The 20,871-nt window shown below is 40.2% G+C and overlaps 1 protein-coding gene across 1 annotated transcript in view; it reads left to right on the forward strand.

The window, feature by feature from the left end:
• LOC121888571 (microtubule-associated protein 4) overlaps positions 1-19,914 on the forward strand; it is a 122,183-nt gene extending 102,269 nt beyond the window's left edge. Inside the window, exons 10-19 of the mRNA XM_042400196.1 lie at positions 1,464-1,715; positions 3,247-3,421; positions 3,660-3,722; positions 5,903-6,201; positions 7,277-7,333; positions 9,294-9,386; positions 10,569-10,650; positions 10,910-11,022; positions 14,446-14,638; positions 14,958-19,914. Coding sequence (XP_042256130.1) covers positions 1,464-1,715; positions 3,247-3,421; positions 3,660-3,722; positions 5,903-6,201; positions 7,277-7,333; positions 9,294-9,386; positions 10,569-10,650; positions 10,910-11,022; positions 14,446-14,638; positions 14,958-14,965 — 1,335 coding nt within the window. The 3' untranslated portion in view covers positions 14,966-19,914. The remainder of the gene's footprint in view (positions 1-1,463; positions 1,716-3,246; positions 3,422-3,659; positions 3,723-5,902; positions 6,202-7,276; positions 7,334-9,293; positions 9,387-10,568; positions 10,651-10,909; positions 11,023-14,445; positions 14,639-14,957) is intronic.
• Positions 19,915-20,871: the final 957 nt, after the last annotated feature.

A 20,871-nucleotide genomic window follows, 5' to 3' on the forward strand; every position in this document is an offset into this window, starting at 1 on the left:
AATATCATATTAGATGATTCTCAGTATTGTAATGGAAGACACTGCAAACTCATGTTCACTTCAAACATGAAAATCAAGGTAAGTTAAAGATTTCAAATGTCTTCAGTACAATTAGTATGGCACAGTGAGTTTTAATCTATAATTTTGAGAACACACATACAGTGTGGTACAGACCAGTGTGGGCTTCAGTAATCCATAAAAATAAAACATGTGCTCTTCCAGTATACCATGCTTTATTACCCAAACTCTTCATCAAGGCGGTTCCGCTTTGGTTACATTTGTAATATGTTCATTAATTAGTCATGAGACTTTACTTGAAATATACATTACAATGTTGGGCACAGTAAGCAGCCAGCCTTCAGTTTGATTGTATTTATTGTCCATTAATAGCTAACATTAGCTAGTTAGCTAGCACTAGTTTGTGCCTGCAGGTCACAGAGCTAGCCATAGGTTTCTCTAAAAGATCATTAACTGGCAATGTTTGAAAAACTGTCACTGTTGTTACAGAATCCCCCAAAACTCTTCTAACCACCTGGATGGAAAAAATAATCCGTCCACTGAATGATAAAAAGCAGATATTTAGCCTATTTCCTAGTCAAAACAAACATTAGCACGCCAGCTAAAAACGCTCGTTACAGTTTCTGTTGGTAGAGGCTAATCGTTAGCCCCAACACAGACCTGTCTCTCCACTGATCGCACAAACCCTCCATCTAACACCTGGCAAGACAGTTAACAGGTTGAAGTAAGGGAAAATTACTGTACTGTAGTAACAATTCCTTCAGTGTGTTAAAGTAATGCATTATTTGTCTGCCAAACACTGATAAATTCCCATAAATACATGAAAAGAAAATATAAATTTAGAGTCACCTTTTTCTTGCTACTTTATACACTTCTTTGTTATATACACTTGTTTTTCCGTTTTTTACACCCTGGTGGAAGATATATTTCATATGAACTGTATTTATTGATAATAGCAATGACCAAAAAAGGACTTGTCATATTGTCCCTGTAAAGTCACATGACTTATTGATGTGTGGTATAAAAAGAAACCCGGAACAAACTCTCATATCACCTTAATGAAGGCAAGACAATTGAAAATGTTTGGGGAATAAAGCTGGAGAGGAGTTGTGTGACATGTTGAATTTCGAGGGTGAGTTTTAACAGAAAGCCATTCATTATGCATGCTGCCAAAGCTTCTGTCACTGCTTTTTTATGCATACCACATACGGTAAAATTACCATTGTCAGCCATCTGAAACAACAGACCTGATGCAAATGTTTTATTATTTTTGGCACGTTATGTTTCATTTTTTGTGATCTGATTTATGATTACGTTGCTGCTCGTGCTGCTTACCCTGCTGCTGTTACCATCCATTTTCCTTATTTTTCTTTTTTCCCTTTCCTTTGCTTTCCCTTCTTATTTTGCCCTCCATCCATCCTGTATGTGTCGGTCATGCGTGGCAGCCTGCTGCCGGGGTGACCAAACTGAGCGCCACTGCCAAAACACGGCCGAGCTCTGCGGCTGCCAGTGGTGGTTCAGCCGCAGCCCCTACTAGGCGCCCCACACCCTCCTCCACCACCTCCACCTTAGACAAAAAACCAACCACAGCCAGGGCACCATCCACAGCCGCTGCTGGCCTAAAGCGGCCCTCCACCACCTCTACCAGCCGCCCCTCATCCTCAACCACTGCCACTTCACGTGACATCAAACCCAAGGTGAGTGTCAGCTGTAAGGGCATCTGTCAAAGGCTGCAGAATGCTCAGTTAATACAGAACAATACAAATGGATCCACAAAAGATTTAATGGACACTTCAGCACGCTGGATGCTCGCTAGTCAGCAGCATACTAAAAGTGCTATACATTAAATTCATCAAACTTCAGGTGAAAGTTCATGAAAACACATCTGATGGATTTTGATTTGAAAAAACTTCTTGTTTCTTGTTTATTTTATTACCTAAATGGGCTTGGCTGCTGTTAAAAGGCTAAAAATACTGTTCAAATGTGTAGCTCTTATTGGTTTTAGGCTCACAAAAATCTGTTTCCCCCTTCATAAGGGACTTTGGCCATCTGGTCTCTGTGCCTGTTAAACATTCACAGGCTCACAGTTGTGTATTATAACACTCTAATGAGTCCTGGTCAGAGGGTACAACTTTAGGGTCTGCAACAGCACGAGCCATTTATGAACTACATTTAAACTGGGGATGCAAGAAAATAGAAGCTGTTTTCCCCAGTAAGTTTACTGCTTTATTGTCTGTTTTACTCTAAATGGGGCCATAATTTACAAAATGAACATCATGCTTAATGAAGAAGACTAGAAACTAGTCATTGCGACTGTAAACTCATTAGGAAAGTGTTTACTGAGGTAATAAATCAAGTAAGAAGAAGGGTCATTTTCTCATAGACTTCAATACAATCAGACTTTTTTTTTGGAGCTAGTGGAGTCGCCCCCTGCTGGCCATTAGAAAGAATGCAGGTTTAAGGCAGTTCCGCATTGGCTTCACTTTTCAGACCTGGAGCTACCTGCTTGTGTGTACTATACATCGTTCCTGATTCGATTCCAGCTGGGGACCTCTGTTGTATGTCGAACCCCTCTCTCTATGTCTTCTGTCTATATCTACATTTCAAACTATCCAATGAAGGTGAAAATACATAAAGCAGTAATGTAAAACATTGCCTGATTTGATCAGTGTCACTACATGAAGATATAAGTTACTACTTTAGCTTCAAGTTTTGTGTGCTGCGAGGACAAATCTCTTAAACTTCAATATTTTTGTTACAAAGTCCCATTGATTCATTGATTGGCCTCTGCCACTTCCTCATGGTATGTGTCCACAAAAAGACCCATCAGCCTTCTGTCCCCCTCTTTTGGTGGCCTGCTTAACTACAACCAGTGTGACACCACAACTGATAAATTTAGCATCTCAGCGCCCAGGGGTGCGGGGTGACTCAGTTCAGCATGGCCAGCTTGTTGCAAGATGGCTCAGCTGTATGTGGAGCGTGGCATCATCCTAGCCTTAGACTCAATCTACATGTTACATGCATCGGGGCAAAGTCTCTGACCTGAATTTCTCTGTGAAATGACTAAACGTTTGCCTGAACTGATGAACAGCAGTCAGACATACAGAAGTTGCATTATGACCCATTTTAGTGCTGCCAGCATTTGTTTTGTTGGCGTCGTAGCTTCTAATGCTACTAAAGTTTGCCTCACCTGACATCTCCCATGTTCTTGTTTCTCCCTCTCCATAGACAACTGCAGAGAAGCGCCCCCTTGTGCCAAAGACAAGCACTGCCACCTCAAATCTTACAGGCTCCACTGCAGCCAGAAATGGAACTGCTACAGCAGCCAGTAAAACCGCTACATCAATGCGCACAACGGCGTCTACTCGCACTGCTACCACCGCTGCAGCCAAAAGGCCTCTGGGTACGGCAGACATGCTCACATATCATATATTCATGTACACACACGTTTTTGATGACACTATTTTTACATAGAGATGCACGGTCTTAAACTGCATTGTATTATCACTAAATAAAACAAGTGCACTCATGTTTATTTTGTGATGGATTGCAATAGGTATACTGCAAATTATTCAGCGTTCATTTCTCTTATGTACATTTTATCCTTTGCAACAATTGAAAACTCTAAATCTGTGTTTCAGCCTCTAAGACAGACAGCAAACCAGGAGAGGAGAAGAAGCCCAGCACTCTGAGGACTTCTACAGGTATTCCAGCACTTCCTTCACTTCTTAAGATGTGCAGAACTCTAAAGACACTCAAAACAAACACTCTTAACCTCTGTCATCATTCAAACACATGTAAAAACATGGCCAACTGAAAATTGGAACAATAATTACAACATGTCATGTGACACAGAATAATTGCAATTTGCCTATTTAAAAAGTACATCTTGCTATCAAAATGTGTTAAACAAGACCTCCAATAACATCTGTTAATTTTGAATTAATTTGAAAGTCAGAAATATTCATTTTAAAAAGATAATAGATCACACTGTCACAGTACTGTACAGCTGACAGTCGAGAAACAGTGATACTGCACTATCGCTTACCCTGTGCAAATCAAATTAAGTTGATTTCATGTTTTACAGACTGAAGTTTTACTACTATCATTATTTCCAGCAACACTCTGACCCTGCACTTCTCTCCCTCTTTTTGCTCTCTGCATATATTTCTGTCGTCTTTCTTCTTCACTCTTCACTTCACTTCACTTCCGTAATCCTTTCCTCAGTTTTGCCTCCCCTGTCTCTCTCTCTCTCTCTCTCTTCCTACACAGTTACAGCTTTACTCCTCCTGTCGTCAGATTAGTTTACATTTTGGTAACAGGAGAGCTGTCAGCAAGCGTGCGACACCGCAACACACTGTCCAACCATGACAATGCCGGGCAGGCTCGGAGAGAGAGAGAGGTTTTATTGCTGAGAGGCCCTGGAGAGTTAAAAACCTTCCCCACAGCAGTCTGTGGATTACTGTCCCTTTTCTGTTGACAGGAGTTTGCAGCTCCTGCTGATACAGCCTGGGGTTGTTTAATCTGCCAGAGTTCATACGGCTAGGCAAATTAGTCTTTAGAAACATGGACGCAAAGGGGAGAATTTCTTCAGCGAAACATGTCTTAACAGGGGCTGGAGATATATGAAAAGTCTGTCAGGGTGGATTGACAGGTTCAGCATGTCTCAGCACTCTAAAGAAAGAGCTTATATATCAGAATTTATGTGAATTGACAGATTATAATTGGTGCAAATGTTGCACTGCCTCTGTGCATCATGACTTAGCATGATGAACCAAAGGACTCTGAAATACAGGATTTTTGGTTGCCAGTAGCAGTGCAGGGCTTCTGGTTGCACTGGGTGATATGTCCCTTCATCACAATGAACACACACACTGCAGTTTATTTTGACTCAATACCCATTTACCTTCCTGCTGCCATAAATACTCACTACCACACCAATTGTGTTTTTAATGTAATTGTTTTAGGGAATTATTTAGCCTTTTTTGATCATGAAAGTATACATGTATACATATTGTCTTCAGTAGGAACAAATAGGCTTACGAAAGCAGGGCAGAGTCGACAATGAGATCCCAAAGAGTGGTGTAAATTCAATATTAAGACAGGTCTGAATGAAAGAAGATAATCTCTGTGTCTGCTTTTCTGCTCTCTAGCTCTGTTTTACCCCTGTTACTTTAATGTGTTTTCTTTCTTTTTCAGCTCTTGCGTCATTTGTCTGTCAGATTTGATAGTTCAATGTTCTTTGTGGTTGGGCTTTGGCTTACAGTGTGTGTGTGCGAATGAGAGTTTCTGAATACATAATACACTTTAATTTCTAGTCCTAAGCAGGTCATCTTTGGCTTTCTTGATGTTTGTCATTTGTATGATGTTGATATAAGCATTACAAATATATTTGGGTTGCTTTTTTTAATATGCTTTATTTTTAATATTATTTTTGACAATAACAGAACAAACAGACTAAAGGACAACAGACAGGGTCATCATAGGTAAAGTAAAAATGGGTTACACTGCAGTATCAATGTCCGTAGGTCTTTTATTTCCATTATTGTCCCTGACAGTCATAGAGGTCCTTGACTTCGATTCACATGAAGCTAAGATACTTTTGAGGGAGGTGAGATCTTCCACTCAGGTTTAAACTAAAGTCCATTCTGTCGACTCTACCATAGTTTCCACCACAGTTCTCCAAACAACATAAATACATAGTAAAGAAATCACTTCAGATTCAAATATAATATCCAGTTTTTCCAGTATTTTGTGCAGAATGGTATCAATCTTCACATCTAACTGTCAGCTAAAAAACCTATTTCCTGAAACTATTCATTCAAGTTGGTCATCTTTGAAATGAAAAATGATAAAATTCTGTTTCAAACTCCTCTCCCTCCAGCTGACTCTACCAAGCCCAAGAGCACCACAACCCGCAGCTCTGTTTCCACCACCGCTGCTTCTCGCACCCGAACCACAGCAGCCAAACCGGCCACACCCTCCTCCGCCACTGGCTCAGTACCTGAGAAGAAGCCCCCTGTGCCCCGCATCCCCCGGGCCACTTCCTCAGCCACTTCCACTGCAACCACCGCTTCAAGGACCACATCTCGCCCCAGCCCAGGGACGGCCCCGGACATCCGCAACGCCCGCTCTAAGATTGGCTCTACGGACAACATGAAGCACCAGCCTGGAGGAGGGAAGGTAGGTCCCTACGGTGGCTTCATCTGAAGCTTTCAAACCTCTAGATGTGCTTTTTGTAGTGTTTCCTGACACCGGCCGCTCCTCAACTAACAGGCAATGAAGCTGCAAGAAGATTTAACATGTGACACTGGCTTCCTGTGGTTCCTCACTTACACCTCAAACTTTTCTCAATTTCTTCTCATGAGGGAATAAGCAGAGTATACCTTCCACTTTGTCTATAGCGTTAGCATAAAATACAACTCTGACACTACATTCACCTCACAAGCTACGGGAGAATGCAGTCATCACAGTTGTTATTGCCTGATCTCAGTAGTCAAACCTTCTATTATTTTGTCATCTCTCACTCAATACTCTGCACATTCTTTTACTAACATTCACCATCCTCCAAGCTTTGCACCTTGGCTTTGTTTGAAACATTAGAAGCATGCGTGTGGAAAAAAAAACAACACAAAAAGTCATAGAAGTTCTTTCTCTCCTCCAGCTCTTTAAAGGATTATTCTGGTTATTACAACTTGGGACTTTTCTTCTTGATTTTGACCAGTCAAAATGATAACACTGTCCTCACCAAGGTAACCGCTGAGATCTGGGAACATGACGATATTGCTACAATAAAGTCCAACATGAGCGTTCAGATGATCAGATAGTTTAGTGGCACAGGTGGATTAACTGGGCCTGCACGATACAAACTGAAATGATAATGTTTTTTTGGCACATGGCCCCTTTACAATAGCCTCATATTCAGACTGACTCCCCATTTCGTTTCACTTCATATTTTAGTTACATAATTGTGTTCGTGTTTGACAGTTTCTGTTTGAAAGCAGGTATTGGACCACAACAATTTGAATGAATGAGGCAGGGACTCCTGGGAAACTTACCTTTTTAGTGATTTTGCTCCATTTTCTAAATCCAGGTTGTAATAAACCGGAATTATTCTTCTCATCTCAACCACACATTTCTTTCTCATACTTCTCATCCACACTCATACACAATGTTTGGCACTTCTCCACCGCCTCCTCTTTCTGTGTATTATTTTATGAGGTGTTGTTGTTGACCCAGGGCGGGCTTGTTTCCCCAGGTGTCATCTGCCTCTCAGAGCAGGGGCGTCGCCTCCAAAGAAACAAGCCAGGGCAAAGTGAGTTCCCACTCCATCATCCCTACCATCACCACATACTCCACCTCCAACCTCTCTCTTATCATGACTTCTATATTCATGTTCATTTTGCTTTGATATTTATTTTTATCACCTCTCGTATTTTTTGTTTGTTTTTAATAAACTGAACTACTGAGGGCACAAAGCCAGTATGGAAATTACTAGCCACAAGCTTTTGAGTAATAAAAACACCTACATTATCTTCTGCTGTCACATTTGCAAACATAGATACACAGTTTCAAACATTTAGTCACTCACCTCTCTTTTACAGTTGTAATTTCAATTCTCAGCCTGGATTCAGACAGAAATACAGACATGCCTCTAGAGAATTTAAACCGTTATAATTACATGAGTGAACGACAGACTGTGAAAGAGAAGGTTACAGAACCATGATGTTAATTAACCTTGACCTAGGTTGTAGTTGCTCTTCACCACTGACTTGGGATTCACTCCTGAGTGTTAGCTTTACCTCCAGCTAACACCTTCCAGGTACGTATCAACAAAGTTGACACCACTGACTTCATGCTACACTAAAAATATTGCAAAATCGATTATTAAAGTAAGAGAAAATTTGTGTTACACTTATATGGTAATGCAGTGTACCTTTTATAAACTCAGTCCGCATTTACAAATACAACAATAACACAACTTAAACAACAATAAAATATAACATTTCAGTTCATCAGTTCATTGTGACGGATGATCCAAGCTCACTGAAAAGAATGAACACTGCAGCATGTTCTAAAAAGTGTCATTTGCAGCAGTTGGGTAAAAGACTCAAAAGTAGTGGAATGGTCTCTCAAATATCCCTCATAAATATTTTTCTAATAAGGTGGGAAAGTGAATATTCCCAACTAGTGTTTTGTTCTGTTTTTTTTATTTAAAACCTTTTTTTCAATCCCGTAAGGGAACACATGTCCAAAACATGTCCAATAAAAGCTCTGTGTCAGAGTCAAATGCAAATAGCAGTGGGGTCTTTGATATTATAAATCTGTGCACTCAATATAACAATTTATTATTTTAATTTATTATGTTACACACAAACACACACACACACACATGGATTAATAAATATGTTTCCTGGTTGGTGTAAGTGAATAAGCAGTGTCCCATACAAATGGACATGTTCATGGTGGGAAGCCAGTGAGGGATCACATGCTTGCTGAACTAGCAGCTCCTGCTGGTTGTCTATGTGAAAGAGGTTAGGATTCAGGGGTGTAACATGACTGTCATGGCACTGAGCCGTGGCCCACTGCTGACAAATGTGACTGTATATGAGGGGGATTGTGTGTATGTGTCCTATAGAAGAGGACGAACATGCAATGTCTCTTGGTCTGTTGACCAGTGACCAGTGTAACCTGTCCATTTTTTTTTTTACCAGTTGTCTGTGTTTTGTTATAATGTGCTAACAAACAAACTGAATCTCCATATAAATGTGCTGTATCTCCATAATAACAGGGTCCAGTGTATATGTTGTGTTGCATGTGTGTGCCCTATACAATTTCTGTGTGACCTTCAGTAGCTTCTGCTTTCCTTCTCTCCAGACTTGGGTAAACAGTTTTTGAATATCATCCTATCCCTTAGGACTTGTGTCACTTTTTCATTATTTAAATGGCAACTTAAGCAAGATAAATCATTTAAGACAGCAGAACTATCCAGTAGTTTACATCAGGCACACCTAAAATACTTCACATTTGAAGGCATGTTTGATTTTGCCCAGGTGAACCACCCTGCTGTCCCCACCCCCCCCCCCCTTCCTAACCCTACCTGTGATGGTGACGTCTTCTCCACCATTCTCCTCTTTTTTATCCTCATCTTCTCTTTCTTTTCTTCGCTTCTCTTCTTGTCTCTTCTCGTCTCTTCTCTTCCTTTCATGTCATCCCTTCCCCTGCCCTCCTCTGCTCTCCTGTCCACCTCTTGCTGCTATGCTGTGTCCGTGTAGGTTCAGATAGTCTCCAAAAAGCTGGACTTCAGCCACGTTGGCTCACGCTTGGGCTCCAAGGACAATATGAAGCATGTTCCTGGTGGAGGGAATGTAAGTATTACCTGGCCCATGACCAGAGCTCGTATGTACAGGCCAATTTGTCAAACAATTCGACTTTACGAAACGGCTAGAACAGAGGAAAGATGAAATATTTACTTTCATCTCTTATTCGCTTATGAAAAAGGATTTACAAAAAAAGAAGGTCCCCAGTCGTTACTGGTGTCAGCATGAGAAAGTTGACCTGCTCACGGCCTCCAACACAAAGTGCTGCTCTTGGTTGGAAGTCGAGGGCATTGTGTGTTATTGGACAGCATGCTAGCAAGCCTTATGTACCAGCCCTTCCCCACAACCCGCTTCAGAGCCCCATTCTTCCTTACACTCTTCTTGTGTTGTCCCACCCTGTCACTAACTTACTAAACACCAGTCAAGCAATCAAACACCACCAGCCTCTGATTGGCTCTGAGTCTGTGAAGGTTTTCAGGTTTTATAAGGACAGTATCACCACAGACGGGTACGTTTGGGATTTCTGGTTTCCTGAAAGGACACTTCTGAGCTTCTTCTTTTGGTGTCTGGTATTTTTTTACCTAGTCTGTACTAGGGTGATCCTGCCATCTGTGCAGCTCATGTTCAACAGTATTACACAGAATTACTGTGTGTGTGTAATGTATTTTTGATTGTTGAGTGTTCATTTAAAAAATGAAGCCTGCGCATCCTAATGACCAGTTCGAAAGACCAGTTTTGTTGGAAGCTGTCTGCATTGGCAAAGCTCAGCGACACCACATCACATTGGAAGCAACGGGATCTCGAAGTTATCATCTGATTTTTGTTGTTGTTTGTATTACGCCATTTGGTAATTGGGTATGGCTCTGTGTTTTGAGATTAATACTGATCCTGAAGTGTGTTTCCATCCACCAGTTTTTGTGCACACTCAATTTGCACATAGAACTATATGGAAATTCTGAAGAAAAAAAAAAAGAAAATATCCCAAAACTATTATATTTGGCTGGGGTGGAAAAATTGATGTACCAAAAAAGAAAATGCGACAAAAGTACAATGGAAACAGACGTAGCAAATAAATCATAATGTACTGCATATGAAGCATGTGACTTAAAAGACGGTAACATCAGATCTATGTGGACTGATGAGGAGACTGTAATACTCTAACGCTTTTTAACCCTCGGGCTAACATTTTTTAAACACTGATGATAAAAAGGTTTGTGTAACATTTGACAGGTGCAGATACTCAACAAGAAGGTGGATTTGAGTAAGGTGACATCAAAGTGTGGCTCCAAGGACAACATCAAGCATAAGCCTGGTGAGCTGGGAAATGTTTTGACCATATCTGTTGGCTCAAAAGCTTTGTCGGATGCTTTATCTCTATGTGCTCTTGGTAATTTATTAGGTACACAAAGCTAAAACTAATGCAATCTAATCCAACAGATCTGCAATAAATCCTACCTTCATTATAATATTCAGTCTACACATTCATTAGCACATGCTAATGAATGTGTAGGCTGTCTGTGCATGTACTGTATGGGTATGATCATCAGACTGATTACACATGTTTGCTGCAGGTGGTGGCGACGTGAAGATCGGGTCCCACAAAATGAACTTTAGGGAAAAGGCTCAGTCCAAAGTGGGCTCCATGGACAATGTGAGCCATGCACCTGGTGGAGGAAACATCAAGGTGAGATTATCACTAATGGAGACAAATTTTTAGTTTTTGTGCACACTGTTTCTCATTCTGTAAACGACTTCTGAAGCAGGTTTCACTGTCATTATGCTGTGTTTTTGGAGTTTCTGCAATGTGTTTCAGAGTTGTGCCCACTTACTGCTTGCTAATAGTGGCACCTACTTGGGTTAGTCATGATGGTAACAATGCATTACATCCTTTTATCTTAGCATAGAGTACTGTTGAGGCAATGTATGGCCTAGTTTGGTGGTTCCTTGTGTGTTACTTTAAATACTATAACACTTTTGTAATCCTATGACCTATTAAGGACCATTTACTCAGTGTTACACAGGGCTGTCTGAGATAAAAGTTGAGAGAAATGTGGTGAAATCTTTGGTCACCAATCCCAAACAATGGTCCTACATCTTACTGTGAAACACATCCACTACCAGACAAGTTGAAGCTTCGGCAACCAAAAGAAAATTCTGAAATTTTGGACCAATTCTCTTAATGTTGTGAGCATAATTTTTGTGATAATGTTTGGGAGAAAATACAAAAATGCGCACACAAAAACCAAAACAATGGAGGTAGAAAACAACCATTAGGAGAAAGGAAGAAGGACAAAGCATTCCTTGCTTTGCTGCATTTTAAAACATGGCTATGATGTGTCTCTGCTCTTAAATTTTTTTAGAACTATGATTCACAACGCATTCGTCTTACAGTCTTGACAGCCTCAAATTGATATTACAGTCTTACAGATTGTGACCAAGATTTTACAGTGTGTAACAGTGTGAGCACAGTGTGACATACAATAAACATACACAATCACAGTCTAAAGGTGCCTTTACTCAGGACGAGGGACCAAATATTACTCTTCCATCCTAAGTCTGAAAAAGGTTTTACCTCTGATCTTCAGCAACTGACTAAGACCTTCCAGTCAGTTCACTGAGCTATTAATTTAGTAAAGTTAAAGCTATTACTTTAATAAAGTAATAGAAGTGAAAAACTTAACACCAGACAGTGATACAGGATATGGTCATACAGTAGGTGCAATAGAATGAACAGAGCTTCTAACCACAAGAGGTCAGTGACACAGTCTTGTTTTTGCTGACCTCCAGTGGTTGAACTAGCTACAGTGATGCAGAGGTGTTTTCTATGGTGTTGGCAGCACAGTCTGACTTCACTGTTGGGAGTGTTACAGGTGCAACAGAGAACAATGAAACAATGCTTTCCAGTGTGGTGTTAAGTTACTGTTTGGATATTTATCTGTACAAGAGTTATGGAGCATTATGACTGTAGGATTTTGAAAATATGGTTCTGCAAATGATTTGATTTTGAAAATCACTTCACCATCTTCAATGCGCTGCCCAGACATCCTAACGATTGTCCACAGATTTTGTACAGCAGCAAATATTTGGCACAGGAATGAGGAGAAAATAGTTTTCATGCTTGTCTCGTCTCACCACTGTCTTCATAAAGACATCTAAAAGATGCTGAGTGGCTTTGAGCTACGATCACTGGTGATGATGGCCTATCATAAGTCATCTGCAGCAACCTGAGACATCTCAAACCCTGAACCCTCCACACCTGGATTTGGCTCCCTTTCTGCTGACCTTTTCTGTTGTGAAATGTGCTCCCCTGCAGGAAACTGCTCAGCTCAGCTCTGAGGAATTAGGAGAAGAGAAAGAATGTAGACATGATGGTGACTGCATAGACAAGGCCATACATGTTTGATACAAACAGATTGGGGGTTGGTCATGGATTTCTAAAGTACATAACATAAAAGATTTCAAAAAGGATTTAAGTTTACGATTTTAGTTATGTGTTGAGTTATAGTGTGGGATGATCCTGCAACTTGGGGCATATTGAACACATATGATGTCACCTGACCCCTCAGCCTATGGCAGCGCATCTGTGTTTCATGACCACCGCATGATCACATCCTTCATTCACACTCTCATCTTCACACTGTTTTACACACTCAGTCATCATCTTAGAGAAGATACATTATCATAAGAAACAGCTAAGAATAGCATTCACATGATAATCTGAGAAAGTTTTTTTTTTCAGCCTTTTAACTGAAGTCTATTTTGGAGAGCTTTCAAACATGCAGTCTTACAACAGAAGATATTGTGCTTATTGTGCTGTTCATACAGTATATTGCATGCAGGTGCATACTTATTTTTTATTTTTTTAATTCTAGACCTGTGAAGGGAGACAGAAACTATCTGTCACTATCAAGTGTCTCTGACTGATGGGTGTCTATTTGTACTTTTTAAAGGATAAGCCTAATGATGTTCTATGTTTTTCATACTTGTCAGTGAATGAAAAGACAAACCAACATTGAATTGATTCTTCTAACAAGTATTGTGTGTATCCAAAGCCTTATATGTATTATTCCTCTGTGCCATAGAGCTCCATTGTTATCCAAAAAGTCAGTGAGCTACACTGGTTGAAATGTTCCTTCATTATCATGAACACAATCCCACATACACCGTCCTGCTGCCAGAAATACTCACTAGAACACTAAAATGTGGATTATTCCACCACTGAAAATAGTCCCCAACAAATTCACTATTTCCTACTGTCTGAGTAACATTTGCTAAAAGCTACAGTGCCTAGCTGTTTTAGCAAATGATACAGCCTTTTTTTAAAAAGAAAGTATACCTTTGTGTACGTCTTCAGAAGGAATACATGGGCTTGGTTCTGAATGCCACAGACAGGGTAGAGAAGTCAGAAAGTGTTAGGTATTGTTGGTTTTGGTCTTTTCGTGAGATTTGTTGACAATTAGAAAAATATCAAATACACCTTTATTTTATATTTTAAGCATCCCTGATAAATCTACAGATTGACACATGATTTTATGAAAGGAGTTCAAGTGTAGAGACATATTTAGCTTCTTTCAGTCTACAGCGTGTGCAGGCACATTCTTACTGACTGTTGAACTTTGTGTAAATTGAAGCCCTTCAGCCATTTAGTACCTGGTTTTTCTCCTCATATATTTCCACTGACATCTACTTTTCATACATTCATATACAGAGGAGTTTGCCATTTAAGGAAACCACCATTTCTACATATTTTGCATTTTGTGTCTGCTTTTTTCTTGTATAATGTGCCTTGATTTACAGTTTTCTTTCATTGCGTTCATCAGGCACGCTCAGATATTCGCTTTGTAGCTTGTGTACTTCAGTTATTATTGTTTTTGTGATCTCATCTTTTTCCACCTTAATCTGGCTCCAGATCTGTTAATGTTTATGAAAGACATCTGCATTTACAATCACAAACTGTCCACCAATTATTTGTGAATCACTTCCCATCAACTATATTCTAACTTTTTTTTTAAAATGACAAAAGGAAAATGTAGCTCTATGAGATTTGGAGCCAGGTTGTTCCATCCCCATCCCCATTGATTGACATGCCCCTGCTATGTGTTTCTAGGCTGAGGGGGCCCAGGAGACAACAGAGGGGAATGGGACTCCCCTGAGTGGCACCCCGACCCCAGCCCCAGGCTCCGAGCCAGGGCAGGCGGGGAGCCCTGCTGCCCAGGAGAATGGGCTGAAGGAGGGGGCTCCCTGTGATAGTGAGGGCCTCCGGGAGCCCCAGGCTCTGGACTCACGCATCCCAGAGACAAGTAAGTTTGTGTGTCTGCCAGCCTCATCTGCCCCCCAGTTAAGGATTTGATTCTGATGAAGGAAACATGGAAGGAGGAGATGCCAAGGCTGCCCGGCGATCTGCATCAGTATGTTTGACGATATCCTGTTGCCAGGAAACATCTCAAACATAGCATACTGTATAATCAATGTACTAACTGCGTGAGAGTTAACAGATAAAGTTGCCTTTGTGACTGCATCTAGTGTAAATGTGTCTCTCTCTTTGTATTGTATTCATCATGTTATATGCAGTCCAATGCACCTGATCACACCGTCATTTTTTGACTTCTTATCTTACAGGCATCTAATTCTGCTATCCCTTTGCCCTCCTCACTTCTTCATCTCAACCCCCCCCCCCTATAACATCCTTCTCCTCTCTACCTTTGTCTCGACTTCTCTTTCTCCCTCACCTCCTCCAACCTTTCTGCTGCAGATTGAGTCTTTCAAGCTCAACTTCCGCGAGAATGCTCGCTCTCGCACGGACCACGGCGCCGACATCATCACCTGGCCAGCCCCCCAGGACAACAACAGACCCCACCCACACGTTTCCTCCTATTATCTACACCACAACCACCCGACTCCACGCAGTGTCTCCTTCAACGAGTCGTTGGCTTCTGCAGGCTGTACCGGCTCCCCCTCTGCCCCCTCCTTGCTGCATCTTCAGGGGGAGGTCCAGGGGGACAACAGCAGCCCCTTAAAGGGATCTTGACCTTTCTTGACCCTCTCAAGCTCTTAAAACCTCCTTTTATCTTTAAGCTCTAATTAAAAATTATGACTCATCTAAAAGATTTGCCACTTCTAGTATCATGTTGTCATGCCTCTTCTCTCACATTTGAGCTCATCATCATGCACCATCGCCCTCATCGTTTGCCACCCTCACCTTACTATATTTGGCTGAAGCGACTGTATAGACTAAGATTGGGCCTCAGTGGGAATCTATGTGAAAGGAAATGAGCGGACGGAAGGTGTTCTCATATATTTTGGTTGCATCTTCTCCGAGGAGGCTAATAAGGAATTGTTGGTTTCCCACAGCCCGGTGGTGGACCCTCGGAAACCTGCGTCATCCTGCCTCCACACCCTAAAAAAACAGCAGTTCATTTGTCAACTGAATGATGTGGAGACCCCCTCTTGGACTAACCCATGGCTCCTGTCACACACACACACACACACACACATAGCTTCTCTTTTCCTTGTGACTTTTAGGGGCCGTTTGTTCCCAGTAACCACTGACTCTCTGCTTCAATAATATCATAGTAACTCATCGTCTATCTCATCGTCTCCTCGTCTCTCTTCACTCTCCATCTTAGGATCACTCACCATAAACAAGCTGACATACATACAAAAAAAAGCTAAACAACAAGTAGGCTGTTTGAACCATTTTAGGCTGTTTAACTCTTTATTCTCTGTGTTTGTGATGATGTGTTTGAGTGACAAACTTGTGTAAAAATGAGCTTTGGTGTTCTGATCTGATCTTACTTTCTGTCTTTTCTCGAGTTTTCTTTTTCCCTCCTAGTTTTTTAATTTGAAAACAAGGGTTTATTTATTTATTGTATGTTTCTTCCTGTATAAGCAATACAGCGGGACGGTCTTTCTTTTTTCCGATAGCACTCAGAAAATCTTGGAAACGCACAGGTTTTTTGTAAACCAAGGCACACACAGTGAAGAAAGAGATGACATTCAGAGGGAGGGAGAATGTGAATGAAGGAGGTGTTGCTAGGACGGTGAAAAAGATGCGTTTGAAGTGTGTTTTTACGTGTATGACTAAATAGCAAAAGACGTGTCGAACCTGAAGGTGTTTTGAAATACAATAGAGAGAGTTGCTTAAGTAGAGAAGCTTTAACTGAGCATGCAGTCCAGAGGGTGATGAGGAAGATGTTTAAACGCTGCAGATACAAAAAAAAAAAAAAATGTCTCTGACGTTAAAGGAGCTGTGTGTCTCGTATGTGCCTCCTGTCCTTCTTACCTGAAAACTACAGTAAACGAGGTCGATGCAGGCTCGCACCTAAAACTGCTCAGAGAAAGAGACTGTCGTAGTTGACGAAAACGGAAATAAAAATGCGAGGAGCGACTTGCTGTTTTTTAAGAGGATTCTGTAAATCAAGGTGTCCTGGTAGTTGTTTGTAGTCATGGTTGTCGTCCCATTTCAGGTGTTTCTATTAGGGTAATGGTAGCATGTTGTTTGGCGGTTGGCAAAAAGCTTTCAGCTGAAGACTAAAAACATCTATAATATGTGTTCAGCACTTTTCTCGTTGGCAGTGGAACATGTGGCTTATCCTCTTCTCTTGTAGCAATGTATTCAACTGTTGCCTCCAATTGCCTTTTATAATGCATGGCCAGATAATATAATATCATGCCCAGAGCTGAAAGCCTATGTGCATTATAACTCAAGTGTTGTGGTTTGGTACCGTGTGTCTACCCCCTGGGGCAATTTGTAACAGTGATGGGCAGGAAGAAATCTATTCTGATGGTTGCAGTTTCACCTCTTAGTTTAGTTGATTCCAAACTAGGTGCTGATCTGTATACAATGACTCCATGGCTCAAACTTACAGAGATGGATTATTGGTGGGATGGTATTTTTAGTATAAGTTCTTTTTTTTTTTTAGCAGTTAATTATTTCAGTGATTTATCAGCTAAAAAAGCTGAGTAAAATTGGTTCTGCTCATTATCAGCTTGCCAGCCATCACTGCATCGCATCCTCGCTCCGTTTTAAGTATAGTGTTATAACAAGGGCTGGGTATCATTTACTAATGCTACTGATACCAAAACAATAATTACCAATACCTTAAACTTGCATTTGCTTTCACTTTAAGGAATATAAAGATTTTTTTTTCTACAAAACCCTTGTGTCATTTATGAAAAGAAGCCAAACTTCTCAAATGTTGACTGCTGTCTAAACACAAGCAGCCACACGAGAACTTTGCCAACGTTAAATAGTCTAAAATTGGCAACAGAAACTATCTGATCAAAAAATAAGTGCAGATAATTATGAATCTGACTGCATATTCATTGCCAGCTTTTCAGTTTTAGATATTCATACTACTACAACAGACACATTTCAGATGGTAGCAAAAAATACCCAGCTCTAGTTATAATACTGATCTAGTGAAAAAAGGATAAAGCAATTTACAGTTTGGATTATATGCATACAACATCTCCACCACAGTTAATTTGTTTGAGTAAAAAGTCAAATTAAATAAAATTCTTGTCAGAGATTTAACAAGTTCTAAAAAAAACAACAAAAAATCATGTCTATTTAGTTAATCCAGTTTTAGAAGCACATCTTCACTGACTGCCCCTCAGAGGTGACATAAAACTACAAAAACACTCCTGAATTTTTTTTATTCAAACTGTCACTTTAATAACGGTCGGTGAAGAAGCTTTGACACAACTAAATTGCACCTTAATGCTGGAATATATCAAAGAGGGCTCACTGTGATGGAGTGGTGGTATTTAATTAACAATTCCTCTATGAACAAGTGATCCCGGATGACTTAATTATGAATGAGCTTTTGTGTGATGAAATGAACAGAGCAAGAACTTTCCCTCTACTATTAAATCATGAATTGAAACACTATTCAGTTTAGATTCACTCATTTTGTTCTACATCAGAATCCCTGTTAATTTGATTAACACGATTAATCTAACCAAGAAAGATCCTGTTTTGGTTTTTACATAAATGGGCAATAACGTCGAATTAATGTCTTCTGAATGCAGATGTTGGAGCGCTTCTCTGCCAGTCAATGATTGAGTCTTGCATTAAAAAAAAAACAGCTGTCATCAAATAGTTGAATTTCTTTGTTTGTGCCACGGCTGTTGGCTAGCTAAACTTCTCCTTGTGCCTGTCCCATAAACATGTTAGCTTTGCTTTTACCCCAGGGTTTTTACTTACCACTACTTATGATATTGCACACAGATGTATATAGATATTTTATTGTTGATGCTCTCTTATTGGCCCTAAAATCAAGAACAAAACAAAGTACCGCAGCAGCTGGGGGGTTTGGTGGGTGGGGGGTTTCAAGGTTGTTCAGAACAGCTTTTATGTCCATGTACCTTTAATGGTTTTTGAAAGGGGAAGAACATTTTATCATGACTATTATGACTATTTGTTCTTATTATTAGTATGGCGAAAATTACTGTTGAAAAAGTCTGCCCTTTTTATTAGAAAGGGGCCGCTGAAGTGAAAGAATGTCTTTTGAGATATATTGTACTAAAGACGCAACACTTTTGTATATGTATTTATCGTTGTGTTACTGTAGGCTCATGGTGGTTGTGCTCTCATGGTTGGAGGGGTTTTACTTTTCGGTTTGTGCGGCTTCACAAACCTTCCTGGAGTTTCTCCAAGGAAAAAGACTAGATTTTAACCCCAACGCAACAGTTACAAAGTCAGCTTGAGAATCTCATAAAACCAGATTCTCCTCACAGCCCTGTAACAGCATCTTGATATAGAAATGTTTAACTGGCGACATAGAGCTTCATTAATTCAAGACATTTTTATCAAAATTTATAGCATGGGTTGATGCCTACATACTATTAACACATGAGCACAAGCCCAGTCTTAAGAGATGAAAATAATATTCTGATTAGCTGGTAAACGTTTTTTTCTTTCAGAATACTGTGACCTCTTCAGGTTCATATGATAAAAGAATAAAGCAGACTGGGACTAAAAGCTAATGCACCTGAATCATGACACTTAATATCACACAGTGGACCTGGGAATCTCTTGTTTAAACAGGCAGTAAGTGTAGAGGTCGATGTAAAGGCCTATAATTTTGGGAGCACTGCTGCCTAGCATATCAATACATATTGTACGCTACATATGGCACTCAAAGAGCAGCGGTCTGCCCTGGAGAGTCACACACACCGAGACCCTAACACACCCTTGTTTAAGGTTTAAGAAGACTAACTGTAGCTGTCAGGTTTGGCTTGTGTAACAAAGGCTCCCGTAATCTATCCAAGGAGCCGTTGTAGAGCTTCATCTACTGCTGCCGCGCTCATACCAGACATGCAAGTGTAACACTAGCTAATAAACACCTATTGTACCTGCAGAGCATGCTGAAAAACAACAATGGGATGTGTTAGGTAGACTTACTATGTCATTTGCAGAACCTCCTTATTGTTTTTTTTGTGTGTGTGTTTTTTTTTTTTTTTCATTAATTTGAATTTTATTTTTTGGTTTGGAAAAAAAGTGTTTATTGTGGTTACTTGTTAATTAGTGATGTGATTATTAAACATGAAATAAAATGAACTAAAACTCTCATTTGTGTTTCGCGTTCTTCTGTTTCAGATATTTTAACAGCCTGCACAGGTGTTTGCGGTTATTCTGATTGGACCATATTTCAGGTTGAAGTTGGCCAGATAAATGCTAGTTTGCTTAGAGCACCTAAACTCTATATATTGTATTTTAAAAATGATGACGGTGTAAATGATGCTGCCCTAACAGGAGGTTTAATCAGCTCATAAATGAAAACACCTGTATGCCTGGGGGCTTTTAAGTGAGGCTATGTCATTTTTGAGAGTAGAAATAACACATTCTTGCAAATTAAAAGTTAAATTAATAAGCAATGAAACATGTCTTTGCTTAATTCAGAAACTTGTTCCGGTATGACAGATAACTTAAGCTGACTAATGCAGCAAATGTCAGCTAAATATTGCTGTGTAATCAACATTACTGAGTCAGTTTGCTGAACTCACAACCCATCTGTACTTGTGCTGCTGTTACACTATGTTTTAGCTTGTCACAGATAAACATTTGGTTTTATCACAGAGGTAAAACAAGAAGTAAACGCACCATACCTTGACCAGAGATGTGTCTTTTCTGTCTAGACCTTTTTCACAGCAGATAACACTGTTATTGCAGGACAGGCACAGGTGTAACTAATAACATTAATGACAGTTCTGTCCATTGAAGTGTCCCAGTAAGCCGTACCAGTGTGCATAATACCAGGACTGTGGAATGGGGACATCTAAATGGAATGCAGCCACTATTACGGTAATTAGTTGCACCTGTGATGTTCCTGTGTGACCTGTGATACTTGATTATATGAGGACTTTCTCATCAGGTTACTATCTGTTCAGCTCAGTATTTAACATTCTTGTGTATTGTACTGGGTGGAATTGTTTCAGGGATAGTTCTTTGATCATGTAAAAACATAAAGCAAGATGCAAGACTAAAGTCTGAATTCAAATGAAGCCTTCATGTGACTAGTGTTCTGCT

The sequence above is a fragment of the Thunnus maccoyii genome, chromosome 21 (genome assembly GCF_910596095.1).
Source record: "Thunnus maccoyii chromosome 21, fThuMac1.1, whole genome shotgun sequence".
NCBI classification, from domain to species: Eukaryota; Metazoa; Chordata; class Actinopteri; order Scombriformes; family Scombridae; genus Thunnus; species Thunnus maccoyii.